At 46.6% G+C, this 23,236-nt stretch overlaps 1 protein-coding gene across 1 annotated transcript; it reads right to left on the bottom strand.

Annotated features, from left to right (window-relative positions):
• Positions 1-10,874: 10,874 nt before the first annotated feature.
• Positions 10,875-22,905, bottom strand: LOC136631430 (nicotinamide N-methyltransferase-like). Its single transcript, XM_066605717.1, has 3 exons — positions 22,676-22,905; positions 22,313-22,520; positions 10,875-13,873 (listed from the first exon to the last, which is right to left on the bottom strand). The coding sequence occupies exons 1-3, from the start codon at positions 22,854-22,856 to the stop codon at positions 13,429-13,431; spliced, it is 834 nt and encodes a 277-aa protein (XP_066461814.1). The 5' UTR covers positions 22,857-22,905; the 3' UTR covers positions 10,875-13,428.
• Positions 22,906-23,236: the final 331 nt, after the last annotated feature.

The following is a 23,236-nucleotide window of genomic DNA, read 5'->3' as shown; positions in this document are numbered from 1 at the left end:
CCCCCCCCCCGTGCCTGGAGTAACAGGGAAAATAGTGTGGGAACTGGTGCACCCACTATTAGACCAGGGTTACCATCTGTACCTGGATAACTTTTATACCAGTGTCCCCCTGTTTCAGTGCCTCGCTTCCAGAGGAACAGTGGCATGTGGCACTGTTCGGAAAAATCAAAAAAGCCTCCCTAAGACGCTGCTTGGGCAACTGCTCAGAAGGGGTGAGAGCCGGGCCCAATGCAGCGACAATGTATTGTGCGTTAAATATAAGGACAAGAGGGATGTCCTTATGTTGACGACAATACACGGCCACAGCAGTACCCCCTGCCCAGTACGAGGTACCAGTGCAGAGACCCCCAAACCAGACTGCGTCCTCGACTATAACAAGTACATGGGAGGGGTCGATCTATCAGACCAGGTACTGGAGCCCTATAGAGCCATGCGGAAAACACAGGTGTGGTACAAAAAACTGGCCGTGCACCTCGTACAGATGGCACTGTATAATGCCTACGTGCTGTTCCGAGGTGCAGGCCACAGGGGGACATTCCTTGAATTTCAAGAGGAAGTTATCAAGGACCTAATATTTGGGGACCAGGAGGTGGGGGAGAGGCCCAGTACTTCTGGAAGCGAGGCCACAAGAATTGTACCAGGGCAGCATTTTCTCAGTGAAATTCCCTCCACTGCGACGAAGGGAAGGACCCAAAAGAGGTGCAGAGTGTGCTACAAACAGGGGATAAGAAAATACACCATATACCAGTGTGAAACGTGCCCCACACAACCCGGCCTCTGTATAAATGAGTGTTTTAAGATCTACCACACGTCCCTGAAATTTTAATTTTTTTATTGCCCTGACGTTTTACCCTGATGTACTTCGCACAGCTTGTACATAAAGCCACATGCTAAGTCCTTCCCTTCTGAGCCCTGCGCCCTAAAAACAGTTTAGATTCACATATGGGGCATTTCCCTGTTGGGTAACATCATGGGTTACGTTTTCTCCTTCTGCCCCTGGTAAAAAATAAAAATCTGGGCCTAAACTGAGCATTATTGGAAAAATGTGAATTTTTCGTTCTCAACTCAAATTGTTAAAAAAAATTCCTCAAATACCTGTGGGTTCAAACCGCTCACTACACCCCTTAAAAAATTCCCTGAGGGGTGTAGTTTCCAAAATGGGGTCAGTTGTTGGGGGTCTCAAATGCACTGGTACCTCAGGGGCACTGCAAACACTACACGGTGTCTGAAAATTATTCCAGCAAAATCTGCATTCAAAAAAAGCGCTCCTTTCTTTCTGAGCCCTGCCATGTGCCCAAACAACAGTTTACATCCACATATGGGGCATTTCCGTGCTCGAGAGTAATTGGGTAATGCATTATGGACTATGTTTTCTCCTTCTGCCCCTGGTGAAAAATGAAAATCTGGGCCTAAAGCTGAACATTATTGGAAAAATGTGAATTTTTCGTTCTCAACTCAAATTGTTAAAAAAAATTCCTCAAATACCTGTGGGTTCAAACCGCTCACTACACCCCTTAAAAAATTCCCTGAGGGGTGTAGTTTCCAAAATGGGGTCAGTTGTTGGGGGTCTCAAATGCACTGGTAACTCAGGGGCACTGCAAACACTACACGGTGTCTGAAAATTGTTCCAGCAAAATCTGCATTCAAAAAAAGCGCTCCTTTCTTTCTGAGCCCTGCCATGTGCCCAAACAACAGTTTACATCCACATATGGGGCATTTCCGTGCTCGAGAGTAATTGGGTAATGCATTATGGACTATGTTTTCTCCTTCTGCCCCTGGTGAAAAATGAAAATCTGGGCTTAAAGCTGAACATTATTGGAAAAATGTGAATTTTTCGTTCTCAACTCAAATTGTTAAAAAAAAATTCCTCAAATACCTGTGGGTACAAACCGCTCACTACACCCCTTAAAAAATTCCCTGAGGGGTGTAGTTTCCAAAATGGGGTCAGTTGTTGGGGGTTTCAAATGCACTGGTACCTCAGGGGCACTGTAAACACTACATGGGGTCTGAAAATTATTCCAGCAAAATCTGCATTCAAAAAGCCAAGAAGCGCTCCTATCCTTCTGAGTCCTGCCATGTGCCCATACAACAGGCTACGTCCACATATGGGGCATTTCCGTGTTCGAGAGCAACTGGGTAACGCATCATGGGGTACGTTTTTTCCTTCTGCCACTGGTAAAAAATATAAATCTGGGCCTAAGGGCGAGCACCCACTGGCGTTTTTTTACCTGCGTTTTGCGTTTTGCGTTTTTCTTGCACAGGCATAGAGATAACATGTGTTCCTGTCCACTGGCGTTTTATTTGCGTTGCGTTTGCGTTTTTAACATAGGAATTGTCAGTTGCATATGTGTCCTTATTTTTCTCCTAATGCACCCATGAAAGTCAATGGAAATTAATGGAAAAGCCGCGAAAACGCTGCGAAAAACGCGCGGAAAAATCGCGGGAAACGCAAACGCCAGTGGGTGCTCGCCCTAAAGCTGAACATTATGTGAAAAATGTTATTTTTTTGTATTGAACTCAAACTGTTAAAAAAATTCCTCAAATACCTGTGGGTTCAAACCGCTCACTACACCCCTTAAAAAATTCCCTGAGGGGTGTAGTTTCCAAAATGGGGTGAGTTGTTGGGGGTTTCAAATGCACTGGTACCTCAGGGGCACTGTAAACACTACATGGGGTCTGAAAATTATTCCAGCAAAATCAGCATTCAAAAAGCCAAGAAGCGCTCCTATTAGAGATGAGCGAGCACCAAAATGCTCGGTGCTCGTTACTCGGGACGAAATCGAGTAACGAACCCCATTGAAGTCAATGGGCAACCCGAGCATTTTTGTATTTCGCCGATGCTCGCTAAGGTTTTCATGTGTGAAAATCTGGGCAATTCAAGAAAGTGATGGGAACGACACAGCAACGGATAGGCCAGGCGAGGGGCTACATGTTGGGCTGCATCTCAAGTTCACAGGTCCCACTATTAAGCCACAATACAGGCAAGAGTGCCCCCCCCCCCCTCCCAACAACTTTTACTTCTGAAAAGCCCTCATTAGCAATGCATACCTTAGCTAAGCACCACACTACCTCCAACAAAGCACAATCACTGCCTGCATGACACTCCGCTGCCACTTCTCCTGGGTTACATGCTGCCCAACCCCCCCGCACGACCCAGTGTCCACAGCGCACACCAAATTGTCCCTGCGCAGCCTTCAGCTGCCCTCATGCCACGCCACCCTCATGTCTATTTATAAGTGCGTCTGCCATGAGGAGGAACCGCAGGCACACACTGCAGAGGGTTGCCACGGCTAGGCAGCGACCCTCTTTAAAAGGGGCGGGGCGATAGCCCACAATGCTATACAGAAGCAATGAGAAATAGAATCCTGTGCCACCGCCATCAGGAGCTGCACACGTGGGCATAGCAATGGGGAACCTATGTGCCACACACTATTCATTCTGTCAAGGTGTCTGCATGCCCCAGTCAGACCGGGCTTTTTAATTCATAGACACAGGCAGGTACGACTCCCTATTGTGAAGTCCCTGTGGACCGACAGCATGGGTGGCTCCCTGGAACCCACCGGCGGTACATAAAAATATCCCATTGCAGTGCCCATCACAGCTGAAGTAGTAATGTCATGTTTAATGCAGGTGGGCTTCGGCCCACACTGCATGCCCCAGTCAGACTGGGGTTCTTTACAAGTGGAAACAGATGCATTTATAATTCCCTGTGGACCCACAGCATGGGTGGCTCCCTGGAACCCACCGGCGGTACATAAAAATATCCCATTGCATTGCCCAACACAGCTGAGGTAGTAATGTTGTGCTTAATACAGGTGGGCTTCGGCCCACACTGCATGCCCCAGTCTGACTGGGGTTCTTTACAAGTGGACACATGTAGGTTAAACTCCGTGTGCACCTACAGCATGGGTGGCTCCCTGGAACCCACCGGCGATACACAAAAATATCCCATTGCATTGCCCAACACAGCGGATGTAACGTCAGCTGTAATGCAGGTGGGCTAAAAATTCATTTGATTACACTGTAGGCGAGGGCCCACAAAAATTGCTGAATCAACAGTACTAATGTACATCCAAAAAATTGGCCATGGCCAACCAAGAGGGCAGGTGAAACCCATTAATCGCTTTGGTTAATGTGGCTTAAGTGGTAACTAGGCCTGGAGGCAGCCCAGTTTAACGAAAAATTGGTTCAAGTTAAAGTTTCAACGCTTTTAAGCGCATTGAAACATATAAAAATTGTTTAGAAAAATTATATGAGTGAGCCTTGTGGCCCTAAGAAAAATTGCCCGTTCAGCGTGATTACGTGAGGTTTCAGGAGGAGGAGCAGGAGGAGGAGGAATATTAGACACAGATTGATGAAGCAGAAATGTCCCCGTTTTGGATGGTGAGAGAGAACGTAGCTTCCATCCGCGGGTGCAGCCTACGTATTGCTTACGTATCGCTGCTGTCTGCTGGTGGAGAAGAGAAGTCTGGGGAAATCCAGGCTTTGTTCATCTTGATGAGTGTAAACCTGTCGGCACTGTCGGTTGACAGGTGGGTACGCTTATCCGTGATGATTCCCCCAGCCACACTAAACACACTCTCTGACAAGACGCTAGCCGCAGGACAAGCAAGCACCTCCAGGGCATACAGCGCGAGTTCAGGCCACGTGTCCAGCTTCGACACCCAGTAGTTGTAGGGGGCAGAGGCGTCACGGAGGACGGTCGTGCGATCGGCTACGTACTCCCTCACCATCCTTTTACAGTGCTCCCGCCGACTCAGCCTTGACTGGGGAGCGGTGACACAGTCTTGCTGGGGAGCCATAAAGCTGGCAAAGGCCTTGGAGAATGTTCCCCTGCCTGCGCTGTACATGCTGCCTGATCTCTGCGCCTCTCCTGCTACCTGGCCCTCGGAACTGCGCCTTCTGCCACTAGCGCTGTCGGATGGGAAGTTTACCATCAGTTTGTCCACCAGCGCCCTGTGGTATAGCATCATTCTCGAACCCCTTTCCTCTTCGGGAATGAGAGTGCAAAGGCTCTCCTTATACCGTGGATCGAGCAGTGTGTACACCCAGTAATCCGTAGTGGCCAGAATGCGTGTAACGCGAGGGTCACGAGAAAGGCATCCTAACATGAAGTCAGCCATGTGTGCCAGGGTACCTGTACGCAACACATGGCTGTCTTCACTAGGAAGATCACTTTCAGGATCCTCCTCCTCCTCCTCTTCCTCCTCCTCAGGCCATACACGCTGAAAGGATGACAGGCAAGCAGCATGGGCACCGTCAGCAGTGGGCCAAGCTGTCTCTTCCCCCTCCTCCTCATCCTCCTCATGCTCCTCCTCCTCCTCCTCAACACGCTGAGATATAGACAGGAGGGTGCTCTGACTATCCAGCGACATACTGTCTTCCCCCGGCTCTGTTTCCGAGCGCAAAGCGTCTGCCTTTATGCTTTGCAGGGAACTTCTCAAGATGCATAGCAGAGGAATGGTGACGCTAATGATTGCAGCATCGCCGCTCACCACCTGGGTAGACTCCTCAAATTTTCCAAGGACCTGGCAGATGGCTGCCAACCAGGGCCACTCTTCTGTAAATAATTGAGGAGGCTGACTCCCACTGCGCCGCGCAAGTTGGAGTTGGTATTCCACTATAGCTCTACGCTGCTCATAGAGTCTGGCCAACATGTGGAGCGTAGAGTTCCACTGTGTGGGCACGTCGCACAGCAGTCGGTGCACTGGCAGATTAAACCTATGTTGCAGTGTCCGCAGGGTGGCAGCGTGCGTGTGGGATTTGCAGAAATGTGCGCAGAGCTGGCGCACCTTTCCGATCAGGTATGACAAGTGGGGGTGGCTTTTCAGAAAGCGCTGAAACACCAAATTAAAGACATGGGCCAGGCATGGCACGTGCGTGAGGCTGCCGAGCTGCAGAGCCGCCACCAGGTTACGGCCGTTGTCACACACGACCATGCCCGGTTGGAGGCTCAGCGGCGCAAGCCAGTGGTCGGTCTGCTCTGTCAGACCCTGCAGCAGTTCGTGGGCCGTGTGCCTCTTCTCTCCTAAGCTGAGTAGTTTCAGCACGGCCTGCTGACGCTTGCCCACCGCTGTGCTGCCATGCCGCGCGACACCGACTGCTGGCGACGTGCTGCTGACACATCTTGATTGCGAGACAGAGGTTGCGTTGGAGGAGGAGGAGGAAGGTGCTTTAGTGGAGGAAGCATACACCGCCGCAGATACCACCACCGAGCTGTGGCCCGCAATTCTGGGGGTGGGTAGGACGTGAGCGGTCCCAGGCTCTGACTCTGTCCCAGCCTCCACTAAATTCACCCAATGTGCCGTCAGGGAGATATAGTGGCCCTGCCCGCCTGTGCTTGTCCACGTGTCCGTTGTTAAGTGGACCTTGGCAGTAACCGCGTTGGTGAGGGCGCGTACAATGTTGCGGGAGACGTGGTCGTGCAGGGCTGGGACAGCACATCGGGAAAAGTAGTGGCGACTGAGAACCGAGTAGCGCGGGGCAGCCGCCGCCATCATGCTTTTGAAAGCCTCCGTTTCCACAAGCCCATACGGCTGCATCTCTAGGCTGATCAATTTTGCAATATGCACGTTTAACGCTTGAGCGTTTGGGTGCGTGGCGTCGTACTTGCGCTTGCGCTCAAACTGTGGCACTAGCGACGTCTGGACGCTGCGCTGAGAGACATTGCTGGATGGGGCCGAGGACAGCGGAGGTGAGGGTGTGGGTGCAGGCCAGGAGACGGTAGTGCCTGTGTCCTCAGAGGGGGGTTGGATCTCAGTGGCAGGTTGGGGCACAGGGGGAGAGGCAGTGGTGCAAATCGGAGGCGGTGAACGGGCATCGTCCCACCTTGTGGGGTGCTTGGCCATCATATGCCTGCGCATGCTGTTGGTGGTGCCTCCCCAGCTGATCTTGGCGCGACAAAGGTTGCACACCACTGTTCGTCGGTCGTCAGGCGTCTCTGTGAAAAACTGCCACACCGTAGAGCACCTTGACCTGTGCAGGGTGGCATGGCGCGAGGGGGCGCTTTGGGAAACAGTTGGTGGATTATTCGGTCTGGCCCTGCCTCTACCCCTGGCCACCGCACTGGCTCGGCCTGTGCCTACACCCTCACTTGGCCCTCCGTGTCCTCGGCCGCGTCCACATCCTCTAGGCCTACCCCTACCCCTCAGCATGCTGTATTACCAGTGATTTGATTTCCCAGGCAGGAAAGAAATTGGCGCAAGGCTGCACTCAACCGTAGCTGGTTGCGTCTGATTTTTGTACGTTCTCCACGCAGCACACACATACATGGAGACCTTAGGACTGACACAGGCAGGCCAAAGATAATTTTTTCGCTTTTTTGCAAAGGGAAGGCCCCACTGCGTATATTCAATGAACAATATGTTTAATAACTGTGGTGTGGCCCTGAAAAAGTGTCACACAACTTTAGTGTAGCAGAGTTATTTACTCTGGCAGAGCAGGTATTTGCCAGTCAGGAAAGACAATGGCGCAAGCCTGCAGTAAACCGTAGCTGGTTGCGTCTGATTTTTGTACGTTCTCCACGCAGCACACACGTACACGGAGACCTTAGGACTGACACAGGCAGGCCAAATATAATTTTTTCGCTTTTTTGCAAAGGGAAGGCCCCACTGCGTGTATTCAATGAACAATACGTTTAATAACTGTGGTGTGGCCCTGAAAAAGTGTGACACAACTTTAGTGTAGCAGAGTTATTAACTCTGGCAGAGCAGGTATTTGCCAGTCAGGAAAGACAATGGCGCAAGCCTGCAGTAAACCGTAGCTGGTTGCGTCTGATTTTTGTACGTTCTCCACGCAGCACACACGTACATGGAGACCTTAGGACTGACACAGGCAGGCCAAATATAATTTTTTCGCTTTTTTGCAAAGGGAAGGCCCCACTGCGTATATTCAATGAACAATACGTTTAATAACTGTGGTGTGGCCCTGAAAAAGTGTCACACAAGTATAGTGTAGCAGAGTTATTAACTCTGGCAGAGCAGGTATTTGCCAGTCAGGAAAGACAATGGCGCAAGCCTGCAGTAAACCGTAGCTGGTTGTGTCTGATTTTTGTACGTTCTCCACGCAGCACACACGTACACGGAGACCTTAGGACTGACACAGGCAGGCCAAATATAATTTTTTCGCTTTTTTGCAAAGGGAAGGCCCCACTGCGTATATTCAATGAACAATACGTTTAATAACTGTGGTGTGGCCCTGAAAAAGTGTCACACAACTTTAGTGTAGCAGAGTTATTAACTCTGGCAGAGCAGGTATTTGCCAGTCAGGAAAGACAATGGCGCAAGCCTGCAGTAAACCGTAGCTGGTTGCGTCTGATTTTTGTACGTTCTCCACGCAGCACACACGTACACGGAGACCTTAGGACTGACACAGGCTGGCCAAATATAATTTTTTCACTTCTTTGCAAAGGGAAGGCCCCACTGCGTATATTTAATGAACAATACGTTTAATAACTGTGGTGTGGCCCTGAAAAAGTGTCACACAACTTTAGTGTAGCAGAGTTATTAACTCTGGCAGAGCAGGTATTTGCCAGTCAGGAAAGACAATGGCGCAAGCCTGCAGTAAACCGTAGCTGGTTGCGTCTGATTTTTGTACGTTCTCCACGCAGCACACACGTACACGGAGACCTTAGGACTGACACAGGCAGGCCAAATATAATTTTTTCGCTTTTTTGCAAAGGAAAGGCCCCACTGCGTATATTCAATGAACAATACGTTTAATAACTGTGGTGTGGCCCTGAAAAAGTGTCACACAACTTTAGTGTAGCAGAGTTATTAACTCTGGCAGAGCATGTATTTGCCAGTCAGGAAAGACAATGGCGCAAGCCTGCAGTAAACCGTAGCTGGTTGCGTCTGATTTTTGTACGTTCTCCACGCAGCACACACGTACACGGAGACCTTAGGACTGACACAGGTAGGCCAAATATAATTTTTTCGCTTTTTTGCAAAGGGAAGGCCCCACTGCGTATATTCAATGAACAATAACTGTGTTGTGGCCCTGTCTACACAATTCTGTCCCTGTAGTATCAATGGAGGGTGCAATGCTCTGCACAGACGATTTTTAGAAAAAAAAAAATGCAACACTGCTAACAGCAGCCAGCACAGTACTGCACACGGTTAAATTTGGCCCTAGAAAGGACCGTTGAGGTTCTTGAAGGCTACACTCACTCCTAACACTCTCCCTGCCTAAGCACCACTTCTGTCCCTAATGCCGGGTGCAATGCTCTGCACCGCCGATTTTGAGAAGAAAAAAAAAAAGCAACACAGCTAACAGCAGCCTGCACAGTACTCCACACAGTTAAATGTGGCCCTAGAAAGGACCGTTGAGGTTCTTGAAGGCTACACTCACTCCTAACACTCTTCCTGCCTAAGCACCACTTCTGTCCCTAATGCCGGGTGCAATGCTCTGCACTGCCGATTTTGAGAAAAAAAAAACACTGCTAGCAGCAGCCTGCACACAGGTAGATGTGGCCCTAAGAAGGACCTTTGGGGTTCTTGAAGCCTACACTAACTCCTAACGCTCTCCCTACAGCAGCTCCAGCACGATAGTACTTTCCCTCAGCTAAGTCACAAGGCATGTGTGGCGAGCCGCGGGAGGGGCCGATTTTTATACTCGGGTGACATCAGATCTCCCCAGCCACTCACAGCAGGGGGGTGGTATAGGGCTTGAACGTCACAGGGGGAAGTTGTAATGCCTTCCCTGTCTTTCAATTGGCCAGAAAAGTGCGCTAACGTCTCAGAGAGGAAACTGAAAGTAACCAGAACACCGCGTGGTACTCGTTACGAGTAACGAGCATCCCGAACACCGTAATATTCGCACGAATATCAAGCTCGGACGAGTACGTTCGCTCATCTCTAGCTCCTATCCTTCTGAGTCCTGCCATGTGCCCATACAACAGGCTACGTCCACATATGGGGCATTTCCGTGTTCGAGAGCAACTGGGTAACGCATCATGGGGTATGTTTTTTCCTTCTGCCACTGGTAAAAAATATAAATCTGGGCCTAAAGCTGAACATTATGTGAAAAATGTGATTTTTTTGTATTGAACTCAAACTGTTAAAAAAATTCTTCAAATACCTGTGGGTTCAAACCGCTCACTACACCCCTTGAAAAATTCCCTGAGGGGTGTAGTTTTCAAAATGTGGTCAGTTATTGGGAGTTTCAAATGTACTGCTACCTCAGCGGCACTGCAAACACTACATGGGGTCTGAAAATTATACCTGCCAAATCTGCATTCAAAAAGACAAGAAGCGCTCCTTTCCTTCTGAGACCTACCATGTGCCCATACAACAGGCTACGTCCACATATGGGGCATTTCTAAAAACTGCGGAATCTGGGTAATACATTCCAAGTTTTGTTTCTTTGCTAACTCCTACTGTTTTATATAAAAAAAAGGTTTTATATTGAAAATCAGTAGAAAAAAGGAACTGTTCTAATTTTTGATGCACTTTCCTTTAATTCCTGTAAAACATCTAAAGGGTTAATAAACTTTCTAAATACCATTTTGAATACTTTGAAGGGTGCTGATTTTAAAATGGGGCAATTCATGGGGGATTCTGATATACAGGCTCGGCAAAACTATGTCTGAACTGCATTGGTCCTTAAAAAATTTAGATTTTGAAATTTGCTAGTAAATGTGAAAAATTACTGCTAAATTTATATACTTTGTGGAGTCTGCAAAAAGTAAAATAACACTTAAAAAATAATTGCTGTGTAAAGTAGGCCTATGGGAAATGTTAATTAATAACTATGTTGTGGTGTTTGACTTTCTATCTTACAAAGAAAACAATTCAAAGTTTGAAAATTGTGAATTTTTCCACATTTTCAGTAAATTTGGATTTTTTTTCCTAATAAGGACAAAATTTATTGATGAAATTTTTACACTAACATAAAGTACAATATGTCACGAAAAAACAATCTCAGAATCACCTTGATAAGTAAAAGCATTCAAAAGTTATTAGCACAGAAAGTGACAGATGTCAGATTTGAAAAATAAGGCTTGGTCCTTAAGCTCAAAATAGGCCATGTCATTAAGGGGTTAATGTATCATATAATGTACTTAAAAACTTTAAAAAAATTCTAAATGGAGTGAAATGAAATAAAAAATGGAATTCCACCATCTTTGAGGAAATCTTGTTTCTACGGTGTACACACTCCAGCAAAAATAACATAACCTTTCTGTGGGCTAGCATTATTACAAAATACGAAATTTAATTTTTTTTTGCTGCACTACTTTTAAAAAATAAAAAAATCTTTGGAAATAATAACATTTTTTGTCTGCTGCCATCTTTTTTACAACCATATCTATCTTATATTTTCATTGACATAGTTATGCGACAACTCATTTTTTATGGGGCATAATGTAGTTTCTATGGGTATCATTTTAGAGCGCATACAGCCTTGTGATAGTTGTTGTTACATTTTTTTCTTGGAGTTGAGGGTGACCAAAAATAGTGCAATTCTGGAGTAATTTTTTTTTTAACTACGTTCACTGTGCTGGGGTAAATATTGCATTATTTTTTATAGATGGGACCTTTATGGATGCATGGATACCAAATATGTATTCGCTTTTATTATTTAGATTCTGTTATTATAAATATAACAAATGTTTTTTTTCTTTTATCAATTTTATTTTTTTAATAATTAGTGAAATGTTTTAAAACTGATTTTTGCATTTTTTTTAAGGCCCCAAACGGGACAAGAACCTGCGATGGTTTGATCACTTCTGAAATAATAATGTAATGACATTTTATTAGGCCTCTTTCACACGGGCTACAAAATCTCGCTACAAAACCATAGCCACTAAACGCATGTAAGTGAAGCTCATGGTTTCCTATGGAATATTTCAGGCTACAAAACATCTCTCATATGAAAGAGCCTGTTGGACACCATTGGCTTCACATACATGCATTAGACTTCAAGAAAACCACTATAAACTCTTAACTGGATGGTATAAATCTCCAGAATGGCTGTTTGCGTATAAACTTTCTGACTCAAACTTATGTTGGCGTGGCTGCGGGCAAGTGGTCTCTTTGATTCATATCTGGTGATTCATATTTGATTCATGTATCTCCCCCGACTGTGATCTTGGCCAAACCCTCACCTGAGTATAAGCCCTCTAGGTCTAACCTGATTACACACATTGTATTGGCAGCTAAATCCCTAATTCCTTTGCATTGGCGGCAGTCTACTGTACCTACTCTATCACAGTGGACTGCTAAGGTCAATGAAATCTGTAGATTCGAAAAGTTATCAAGTTGGGCCTCAAGAACACATGGTAATTTCAGAGCTGTCTGGAAACCCTGGCTGGACTGGTCTAGAACTGACATTGTTAACTAATATAAAAATGGTGTATCTGATGCTTAAATATCCTACTACCTGTGTAGAGCAGCAGACTTAACGTATATTAAAACTGAAACTCTTTTCAATATTTCCTCTTTAAAGTGGAATCTTACCCCTAAAAGCTGCCCCTTCCATCTCCTCTACCTGACTCAATCCTCACCCTATTCCCTAATCTCAAGGATAAAACATTAAAAATGCTTAAAAACTGTTTTGGAACTGTACATGCAATTTGATCTTATGCTATTGTCTCTGATGATATTGCATTTTATTGTTTATCATTTTCTGATTTACACATTAAAAAAAGTATTGATAATAAAAAAAAAGAAAGAAACAATTAAGGCATTATTATCTCAGACACAACTCAGCAGTCCTGATGGGAGACACCAACCTCCTCCCAGCACAGAGATCCAGTGAGCTAAAGGACCCGTGGTGGGAGGAGCCAAGCTGTGTTTGTCTTGTGTGGGGATCAATATGGATATAGTAGAGCTGTGTGTGGGAATCATAATGGATGCACCGTGTTGCAGAGCTGTGTGTGTGAATCAGGATGTAGCAGAGCTGTGTGTGTCATGTGCTGTGTGTGATGTGTGGGGTCAGGATGGATGTAGTAAAACTGCGTATGTGGGGATCATGATAGATGTACCATGTATCACAGCTGTGTGGTGCATTGCGCCACCAGAAACACTGGTTCTATCATTTCCTAATAGTTACTAGTACCAGACCTGTTGATGACTGATGCCTAAGGCTGTTAGTAACAGCTGTAGCATTGGGATAGTAGCACGCACAGTGCTGTTATCTTTTGAAGCGTGCTGTAAAACGTCTGTGCTACAGAAGTAGTGCCCCGAATCCCCATAAAAACATGTGGCGGTTTTTAAGGGTCTTAACACTGACATACCAGATGCAAGCTATAAACAAGTGTGTCAATCTTTCTGAAAGAATGACACTATAAAGCTAATCTCATACAATTTATTTAAGTATAATGTTGTCCACCTCATCTATTCTATAAATCTTATAGCATTTGACTACACTGAAATATAATTTTTTTGCAATAAATCAGATGCAGGATTCATGTCTATGAATGGCAGTAGCTTAGGGGAGTTTAGACATCCTACATTCCTTGATAGCAGTGACAAAAATAAACTGTTTGTAATCGCAGAGATCACTTTGTATATTACTGTCTAACACTTCACAGGTGTTAATCTTAAATCCCTCATTGGCAAGGTTTTGTTTCAAAAAACATTCATCATAAGTAAAAATGTGATATGTGTCTTCACCAACTTTATAATATGAAGTATTTAAACTCCCGGCAAGAATTAGCAGCCCTCCAGGTCTAAGGAGATCTGTTATGGTTTGGAAATTTTTAATGTAGTCATTTTGGTCTTGACTGACCGCCTCCAGTAACCACGCTGTGATTATGCAGTCAGTTTGTTCCAGCACCTCTGGGTCTGTGATGTTAGCTTTCTGGAGGTCAAATTTCAGAACCCGCTTAATGCATGTCTTCAAATGTTCTTCCTTATTAAGATCTTCTTGATCACTGAAAAGATAAGATATTTTAAAAAACTGAGTAAACAATAAAATCTCCTTACTTTTATTCCTGTGTATAGAGCTGTGAGATAACCATGCACTTTAGACAGCTGTTGTATTAAAGGGAATGGCTATATCACCTAATGCCCATAGAGTACAATGGGCTCAATGTATGACACATGTTTTTGAGGAGGATTAAAAAAAGAGATAGGCTCCAAGCACGTTAATGTGTTCAAGCTTTAGAGTATCAGCCACAGTGCTCGCAGAACAATGACAGCTGCAAGGCCACCACACATGTGCCACTATACAGGGACTACATAACATTGCCAGCCATAGAGCACACACAGTGATGCTTGAAAGTTTGTGAACCCTTCAGAATGTTCTACATTTTTGCATAGATAGGGAGAAGCTAATCAAACAAATGACTCAAAAGTATTACACTTGGTCATTTCTTGAGGAAAATAATCCAATATCTGTGAATGTCAAAAGTATGTGAAAATTTGCTTTTAGTATCTGGTGTTACCCCATGGTGCAACAATAACTAGTAAACAAGTAAACATTTCCGCTAATTGTTGATTAGTCTGGCACATCAGCTTGGAGGAATTCTAGCATACTTCTCTGTGCAAAACTATTTTAAATCTTATGTTTGTTCTTTTTTAACCATTTATTTGTAGAACAACTACTTGTGTGGAGGGGGGGGGGGGGGGTCCGTATAAATTCCTATCACAATAACTGATGATGATCACACAGCTAATGTTACACAATTATAATTAAAGATGATTACAGCTAATTTTCCTGACTTTAGGGCTGTAGTGTATTTACATAAATATGCAGAGTAGTATAAATCACACTATCCTCCCTACAGGCAAAGATGGAAATGGATCTAGCAGGTATGGTCATGTGAGTCAGTGCTGATGCCTCATGGGAAAGTTAGCACAGAATAGAAGAAATAAGGTAGGGAGAAATCTCAGCATCACATTGATGCCTGATAAGCATCAAACAGGATGCTACACTGCGTGGTAGTGATTGAATATACAGTGTGTCCAGAAAGTCTTTAGACTCTTTCACCTGTTTAACATTTTAGTAGCCTTGTGCAAATTAATTAAAAATTCTAGATTTTTCCCATCACTTCTCAATGTCCAATAATGACAAAGTGAAAAGAGTGTTAGAAATCTTTATAATTTTTTTTTATGAAAAACTAATATTTTGCATTAACTTAGGTTTTCAGAACTTTTGTTATGACACCTGAAATTTATCTTTGTGGACCTCCCATTTCTGTTGATAATCTGAGAGGTTTATACACCTTAATTGCAGTCCATCTGTGGTAAATTTAATTGATTGGGAATAATCGTAAAAGACACATCCATGTCGATATAAGGTCCCACAGCTGAAAATCCATATCAGAGTCAAAACCAAGCCATGCGGTGGAAAGAACTGTATGCAAAGCTTAAAGACCAAATTGTGTAAAGCCACAGGTCTGGAGAAAGCTACGAAAAAATTTCTACTACACAAAGTTCCCAAGAGCACAATGGCCTCCATAATTCTTACATTAAACACATTTGGAACAACCAGGACTCTTCCTAGAGTGAGCCGCCCCATCAAACTAAGTAATCAGGGATGAAGGTCAACCATCACTGCAGCACTCTACTAATCTGGACTTTATTGCAGATTGGCAAGGAAAAAGCCTCTCCTCAGTAAAAGACACATTAAAGCCCACTTAAATGTTTGCCAAAAATCGCCTAAAGGAGTTTCAGACTGTAAGAAACAAGATTCTCTGGTTTGATGTAACCAAGATTGAGCTTTTCGGCCTCCATTCTAAGCGTTATGTCTAGAGGAAACCAGGCACTGCCCCTCACCTGCCCAATGCCATCCCTACAGTGAAGCATGGTAGTGACAGCATCATGCTGTGGGGATGTTTTTCTTTGGCTGGGATAGAGAGACTAGTCAGGGTTGATGAAAAGCTGACTGGAGAAAAATATAGAGATATTCTTAATGAAAACCTGCTCCAGAGTACAAAACACCTCAGACTGGCAGTAGGTGCACCTTCCAAGAAGACAATGATCCTAAGCATTCAACCAAAACAACACAGTAGAGGCTTAGGGGCAACTCTATGAATGACCCAGCCAGAGTGACCCAGCCAGAGCCCTGCCTGGAACCTGATCCTGATCAAGCATCTCTGGAAAGACCTGCAAATAGTTGTCCACAGAACCCTTTACTCATTTTCATGGATTAGTATTAAAAAGATAACTATAGGATTGGTGGGAGTACAACTGCTGAGATCCTCACTGATCATAAAAATTGGGGTATTTTCAATAGAAGCACCAGAGAATTGCCTGGTACTAGCATTTAGCAATCTTCAGTCTCCCACCAAAGCTAAAGGAGTGGCTGCATACATGTACAACCTCCAGTATATTTATGAATAAACCTTACTGATCCCCTCCCCAAAACATGAGTGATCAATAGAGCAAGCAGTAGAGATGAGCGAGCACCAAAATGTTCGGGTGCTCGTTACTCGGGACGAAATTTTCGCGATGCTCGAGGGTTCGTTTCGAGTAACGAACCCCATTGAAGTCAATGGGCGACTCGAGCATTTTTTTATATCGCCGATGCTCGCTAAGGTTTCCATTTGTGAAAATCGGGGCAATTCAAGAAAGTGATGGGAACGACACAGCAACAGATAGGGCAGGCGAGGGGCTACATGTTGGGCTGCATCTCAAGTTCCCAGGTCCCACTATTAAGCCAAAATAGCGGCAAGAGTGGGCCCCCCCTTCCAACAACTTTTACTTCTGAAAAGCCCTCATTAGCAATGCATACCTTAGCTAAGCACCACACCACCTCCAACAAAGCACAATTACTGCCTGCATGACACTCCGCTGCCACTTCTCCTGGGTAACATGCTGCCCAACCCCCCCCCCCCGACCCCCCCCCGGCACGACGCAGTGTCCACAGCGCACACCAAAGTGTCCTTGTGCAGCCTTCAGCTGCACTCATGCTACACCACCCTCATGTCTATTTATAAGTGCGTCTGCCATGAGGAGGAATCGCAGGCACACACTGCAGAGGGTTGGCATGGCTAGGCAGCGACCCTCTTTAAAAGGGGCGGGGCAATAGCCCACAATGCCGTACAGAAGCAATGAGAAATATAATCCTGTGCCACCGCCATCAGGAGCTGCACACGTGGGCATAGCAATGGGGAACCTATGTGCCACACATTATTCATTCTGTCAAGGTGTCTGCATGCCCCAGTCAGACCGCGTTTTTTTATAAATAGTCACAGGCAGGTACGACTCCGCAATGGGAATTCCGTGTGCACCCACAGCATGGGTGGCTCCCTGGAACCCACCGGCGGTACATAAATGTATCCCATTGCAGTGCCAATCACAGCTGAGGTAACGTCCGATTAAATGCAGGTGGGCTTCGGCCCACACTGCATGCCCCAGTCAGACTGGGGTTCTTTAGAAGTAGACACATGCAGTTACAACTCCCTGTGGACCCACAGCACGGGTGGGTGCCAGGAAGCCACCGGCAGTACATAAATATATCCCATTGCATTGCCCATCACAGCTGATGTAACGTCAGCTTTAATGCAGGTGGGCAAAAAAATATTGGATTACACTGTAGGCGAGGGCCCCAAAAAATTGGTGTACCAACAGTACTCAGAAAAATTGCCCATGCCCAACCAAGAGGGCAGGTGAAACCCATTAATCGCTTTGGTTAATGTGGCTTAAGTGGTAACTAGGCCTGGAGGCAGCCCAGTTAAAATAAAAATTGGTTCAGGTGCAAGTTTCAACGCTTTAATGAGCATTGAAAGGTATAAAAATTGTTTACAAAAATTATATGACTGAGCCTTGTGGGCCTAAGAAAAATTGCCCGTTCGGCGTGATTACGTCAGGTTTCAGGAGGAGGAGCAGGAGGAGGAGGATGAATAGAATACAGAGATTGATGAAGCAAAAAGGTCCCCGTTTTTGATGGTGATAGAGAACGATGCTTCCATCCGCGGGTGCAGCCTACGTATTGCTTAGGTATCGCTGCTGTCCGCTGGTGGAGAAGAGAAGTCTGGGGAAATCCAGGCTTTGTTCATCTTGATGAGTGTAAGTCTGTCGGCACTGTCGGTTGACAGGCGGGTACGCTTATCCGTGATGATTCCCCCAGCCGCACTAAACACCCTCTCTGACAAGACGCTAGCCGCAGGACAAGCAAGCACCTCCAGGGCATACAGCGTGAGTTCAGGCCACGTGTCCAGCTTCGACACCCAGTAGTTGTAGGGGGCAGAGGTGTCACCGAGGACGGTCGTGCGATCGGCTACGTACTCCCTCACCATCCTTTTACAGTGCTCCCGCCGACTCAGCCGTGACTGGGGAGCGGTGACACAGTCTTGCTGGGGAGCCATAAAGGAGTCAAGGGCCTTAAAGAGTGTTGCCCTGCCTGTGCTGTACATGCTGCCTGATCTCCGCACCTCCCCTGCTACCTGGCCCTCGGAACTGCGCCTTCGGCCACTAGCGCTGTCGTATGGGAATTTTACCATCAATTAGTCCGCCAGGGTCCTATGGTATAGAAACACTCTCGAACCCCTTGCCTCTTCGGGTATGAGAGTGGGCAGGTTCTCCTTATACCGTGGGTCGAGCAGTGTGTACACCCAGTAATCCGTAGTGGCCAGAATGCATGTAACACGAGGGTCACGAGAAAGGCATCCTAACATGAAGTCAGCCATGTGTGCCAGGGTACCTGTACGCAACACATGGCTGTCCTCACTAGGAAAATCACTTTCAGGATCCTCCTCCTCCTCCTCCTCCTCCTCAGGCCATACACGCTGAAAGGATGACAGGCCAGCAGCATGTGTACCCTCACCAGTGGCCCAAGCTGTCTCTTCCCCCTCCTCCTCATCTTCCTCCTCCTCCTCCTCACCGCGCTGGGATATAGGCAGGAGGGTGCTCTGACTATCCAGCGACACACTGTCTTCCCCCGGCTCTGTTTCCGAGTGCAAAGCGTCTGCCTTTATGCTTTGCAGGGAACTTCTCAAGAGGCATAGTAGAGGAATGGTGACGCTAATGATTGCAGCATCGCCGCTCACCACCTGGGTAGACTCCTCAAACTTTCCAAGGACCTGGCAGATGTCTGCCAACCAGGCCCACTCTTCTGAAAATAATTGAGGAGGCTGACTCCCACTGCGCCGCCCATGTTGGAGTTGGTATTCCACTATAGCTCTACGCTGCTCATAGAGCCTGGCCAACATGTGGAGCGTAGAGTTCCACCGTGTGGGCACGTCGCACAGCAGTCGGTGCACTGGCAGATTAAACCGATGTTGCAGGGTGCGCAGGGTGCGCAGGGTGGCAGCGTCCGTGTGGGACTTGCGGAAATGTGCGCAGAGGCGGCGCACCTTTCCGAGCAGGTCTGACAAACGTGGGTAGCTTTTCAGAAAGTGCTGAACCACCAAATTAAAGACATGGGCCAGGCATGGCACGTGCGTGAGGCTGCCGAGCTGCAGAGCCGCCACCAGGTTACGGCCGTTGTCACACATGACCATGCCCGGTTGGAGGCTCAGCGGCGCAAGCCAGTGGTCGGTCTGCTCTGTCAGACCCTGCAGCAGTTCGTGGGCTGTGTGGCTCTTCTCTCCTAAGCTGAGTAGTTTCAGCACGGCCTGCTGACGCTTGCCCACCGCTGTGCTGCCACACCGCGTGACACCGACTGCTGGCGACGTCTTGCTGCTGCTGACACATCTTGATTGCGAGACAGAGGTTGCGTAGGAGGAGGAGGAGGAGGAGGGTTTAGTGGAGGAAGCATACACCCACGCAGATACCACCACCGAGCTGGGGCACGCAATTCGGGGGGTAGGTAGGACGTGAGCGGTCCCAGGCTCTGACTCTGTCCCAGCCTCCACTAAATTCACCCAATGTGCCGTCAGGGAGATATAGTGGCCCTGCCCGCCTGTCTGCGCATGCTGGTGGTGGTGAGGCTGGTGGTGATGGCTCCCCGGCTGATCTTGGCGCGACAAAGGTTGCACACCACTGTTCGTCGGTCGTCTGCACTCTCAGTGAAAAACTGCCAGACCTTTGAGCACCTCGGCCTCTGCAGGGTGGCATGGCGCGAGGGGGCGCTTTGGGAAACAGTTGGTGGATTATTCGGTCTGGCCCTGCCTCTACCCCTGGCCACCGCACTGCCTCTTGCAACCTGCCCTGCTGCTGCCCTTGCCTCCCCCTCTGAAGACCTGTCCTCAGTAGGCGTAGCAAACCAGGTGGGGTCAGTCACCTCATTGTCCTGCTGCTCTTCCTCAGAATCCTCGGTGCGCTCCTCCCCCAGACTTAATGCCCTTACCACTACCTCACTGATAGACAACTGTGTCTCATCGTCATCGGCCTCTTCACCCACTGAAAGGTCTTGAGACAGTTGCCGGAAGCCCCCAGCCTCATCCCCCGGACCCCGGGAACTTTGCAATGGTTGGGCATCAGTCACGATAAACTCCTCTGGTGGGAGAGGAACCACTGCTGCCCAATCTGAGCAGGGGCCCGGGAACAGTTCCTGGGAGTTTGCTTGCTCCTCAGAATGTCTCATTTTCATGGAGTGAGGAGGCTGGGAGGAAGGATGAGCAGCAGCCAGAGGATTCTGAGTTGCAGCAGTGGACGGCGCAGAACTGTGGGTGGACGATAGGTTGCTGGAAGCACTTTCTGCCATCCACGACAGGACCTGCTCACACTGCTCATTTTCTAATAAAGGTCTTCCGCGTGGACCCATTAAATGTGCTATGAATGTGGGGACGCCAGAAACGTGCCTCTCTCCTAATCCCGCAGCAGTCGGCTGCGATACACCTGGATCAGGAGCTCGGCCTGTGCCCACACCCGGACTAGGGCCTCTGCGTCCTTGGCCGCGCCCACGTCCTCTAGGCCTACCCCTACCCCTCTGCATGCTGTATTACCAGGAATGCAGAAACACAACGCTGTAATTAAATGTGCCGCTTATTGGCCTGTGGTTGGAGGCTGAGTTCGCTTGCGGAACGCCAGGAAATAATTTGGCGCAAGCCTGCTGTAACACTTAGCTGGCTGCGTATGATTTTGGAGAACTACTACCCCCAGCAGACACGGACCCAGAACACTGAGCACAGTGACAGGCAGGCCAAATAGATTTTTTTCCAATATTTTTTTGAAAAGGACCACTGCGTATATTCAATCAATAATATATGTCTTCTGGCCCTGCCTACACAATTCTGTCCCTGAAGTGTGTGTCACGGAACTGCAGTGTTGCACTGTTATTAACTGCAACAGACCGGTGATTTCAGAGCCAGGAAATAATTTGGCGCAAGCCTGCTGTAACACTTAGCTGGCTGCGTATTTATTTGGAGAACTAATACCCCCAGCAGACACGGACCCAGAACACTGAGCACAGTGACAGGCAGGCCAAATAGATTTTTTTCCAATATTTTTTAGAAAAGGACCACTGCGTATATTCAATCAATAATATATGTCTTCTGGCCCTGCCTACACACTTCTGTCCCTGGAGTATTACTGCAGAGCGCAATGCTCTGCACGGCCGATATACCAAAAAAAAAAAAAGTGCAACACTGCTAAAAGCAGCCTCCACACTACTGCACACGGTTAGATGTGGCCCTAAGAAGGACCATTGGGGTTCTTGAAGCCTACAATAACTCCTAACGCTCTCCCTGCCTCCACACTTCTGTCCCTGGACTATTACTGCAGGGCGCAATGAATGCTCTGCACGGCCGATATACCAAAAAAAAAATGTGCAACACTGCTAAAAGCAGCCTCCACACTACTGCACACGGTTAGATGTGACCCTAAGAAGGACCGTTGTGGTTCTTGAAGCCTGCACTAACTCCTAACACTCTCCATACAGCAGCTCCAACACGATACCACTGTCCCTCAGCTATGTCACAACGCATCTGAGGCGAGCCGCGGGAGGGGCCGATTTTTGTACTCGGGTGACACCTGATCTCCCCAGCCACTCACTGCAGGGGGGTGGTATAGGGCTTGAACGTCGCAGGGGGAAGTTGTAATGCCTTCCCTGTCTTTCAATTGGCCAGAAAAGCGCGCTAACATCTCAGACATGAAAGTGAAAGTAACCCGAACATCGCGTGGTACTCGTTACGAGTAACGAGCATCCCAAACACACTAATACTCGAACGAGTATCAAGCTCGGACGAGTATGTTCGCTCATCTCTATTCACATCCCATTTTTACCATAGAGCTTAGGGCCTGTTTTGATCACGTTTACCCTTTTGTCCAATCGTCTTGTCATGGTTTGTGTGCTAAACCCTCAAAAATGGATAAGGAGGGAACCCTTGTAGAAAGCTGTCTCTATGATTTTATAAATTTACTGAAATGGAGACCAAAATAGAAGGTTTTCATTTCAACAGCTTTTCATTCATTTCTGCACTGGAAAGTAGAATGTGGTCCACCATAGCTTTCGCCTGAGGATATAGGATTTAATAGTATCCTACCTGGTGCAGTGAAGTCCTTTCACATAATCATGTGCATGAGACCAATCATAAGCCCCAGTACGCATGGCCAGCCACTTGTTCAGCTCCATAATACAAGTGTCATTCAGTTTTAGTATTGTAATTTCTGGGTAGTAATCACTGACTGTATATAGCTGATGAATAAGGGAGGCGACACTAATATCATAAGCACTTGTGCCTTTGAAATTACCTGCGGAGAAAAAAAAAAGACTCAAATCAGTATCAGTAGTCAATGAGTTGTTTTAAGATCATACAAGTGTGTTATAATCTGATGTCCATAATTAGAATTTATGTCTGTAGACATAAATGTCTCCTATGATATAATCAGAGATTGTAGATACAAACCCGCAGCCAATGAATTATGTATCTTCTTCATAATGAAATTTAAAGTCTCTTCTTCAAATACAGTGTCTCTATCACAATAAGTTTGTAGAAAGTTCCTGGTGTTCATTCCATCCTTATGGTAGAGTTTTGACTTTGACGTATCAATTTTTTCATGGCACAGTTTTGGCTTTGATGCATCCATTGTTTCATATGCAAGGATTCCTCTTCTAGGAGCTTGTGGTTTAAATGTGGCTTCATGACCTTTTTATACAGCATCTATATTTATAAAGCAAAACAATCACCAATAAACAAGCAGTAGGGTGGTTGTATTATGTGAAATAATATTTACAATTGCCTTAACCCCTTAGTGATGAAGCCTGTTTGTGTCTTAATGACCAACTACATTCTTAGAGCCATACTTCTTAATTTTTCTGATGAAATAGCGATATGAGGGCTTGTGTTTTGCAGGACAAGTTGTATTTTTTAATGACATCAGTTTTGGGTACAAATAATGTATTGTATAACTTTTTTTTTTAGGGAAATAGGTGAAAAGAAGGAAACTCTGCCATTTGTTTTTTGGAT

Source organism: Eleutherodactylus coqui, chromosome 6 (genome assembly GCF_035609145.1).
Source record: "Eleutherodactylus coqui strain aEleCoq1 chromosome 6, aEleCoq1.hap1, whole genome shotgun sequence".
In the NCBI taxonomy this organism is placed as follows: domain Eukaryota; kingdom Metazoa; phylum Chordata; class Amphibia; order Anura; family Eleutherodactylidae; genus Eleutherodactylus; species Eleutherodactylus coqui.
This window is presented reverse-complemented; position numbering and strand designations above follow the sequence as displayed.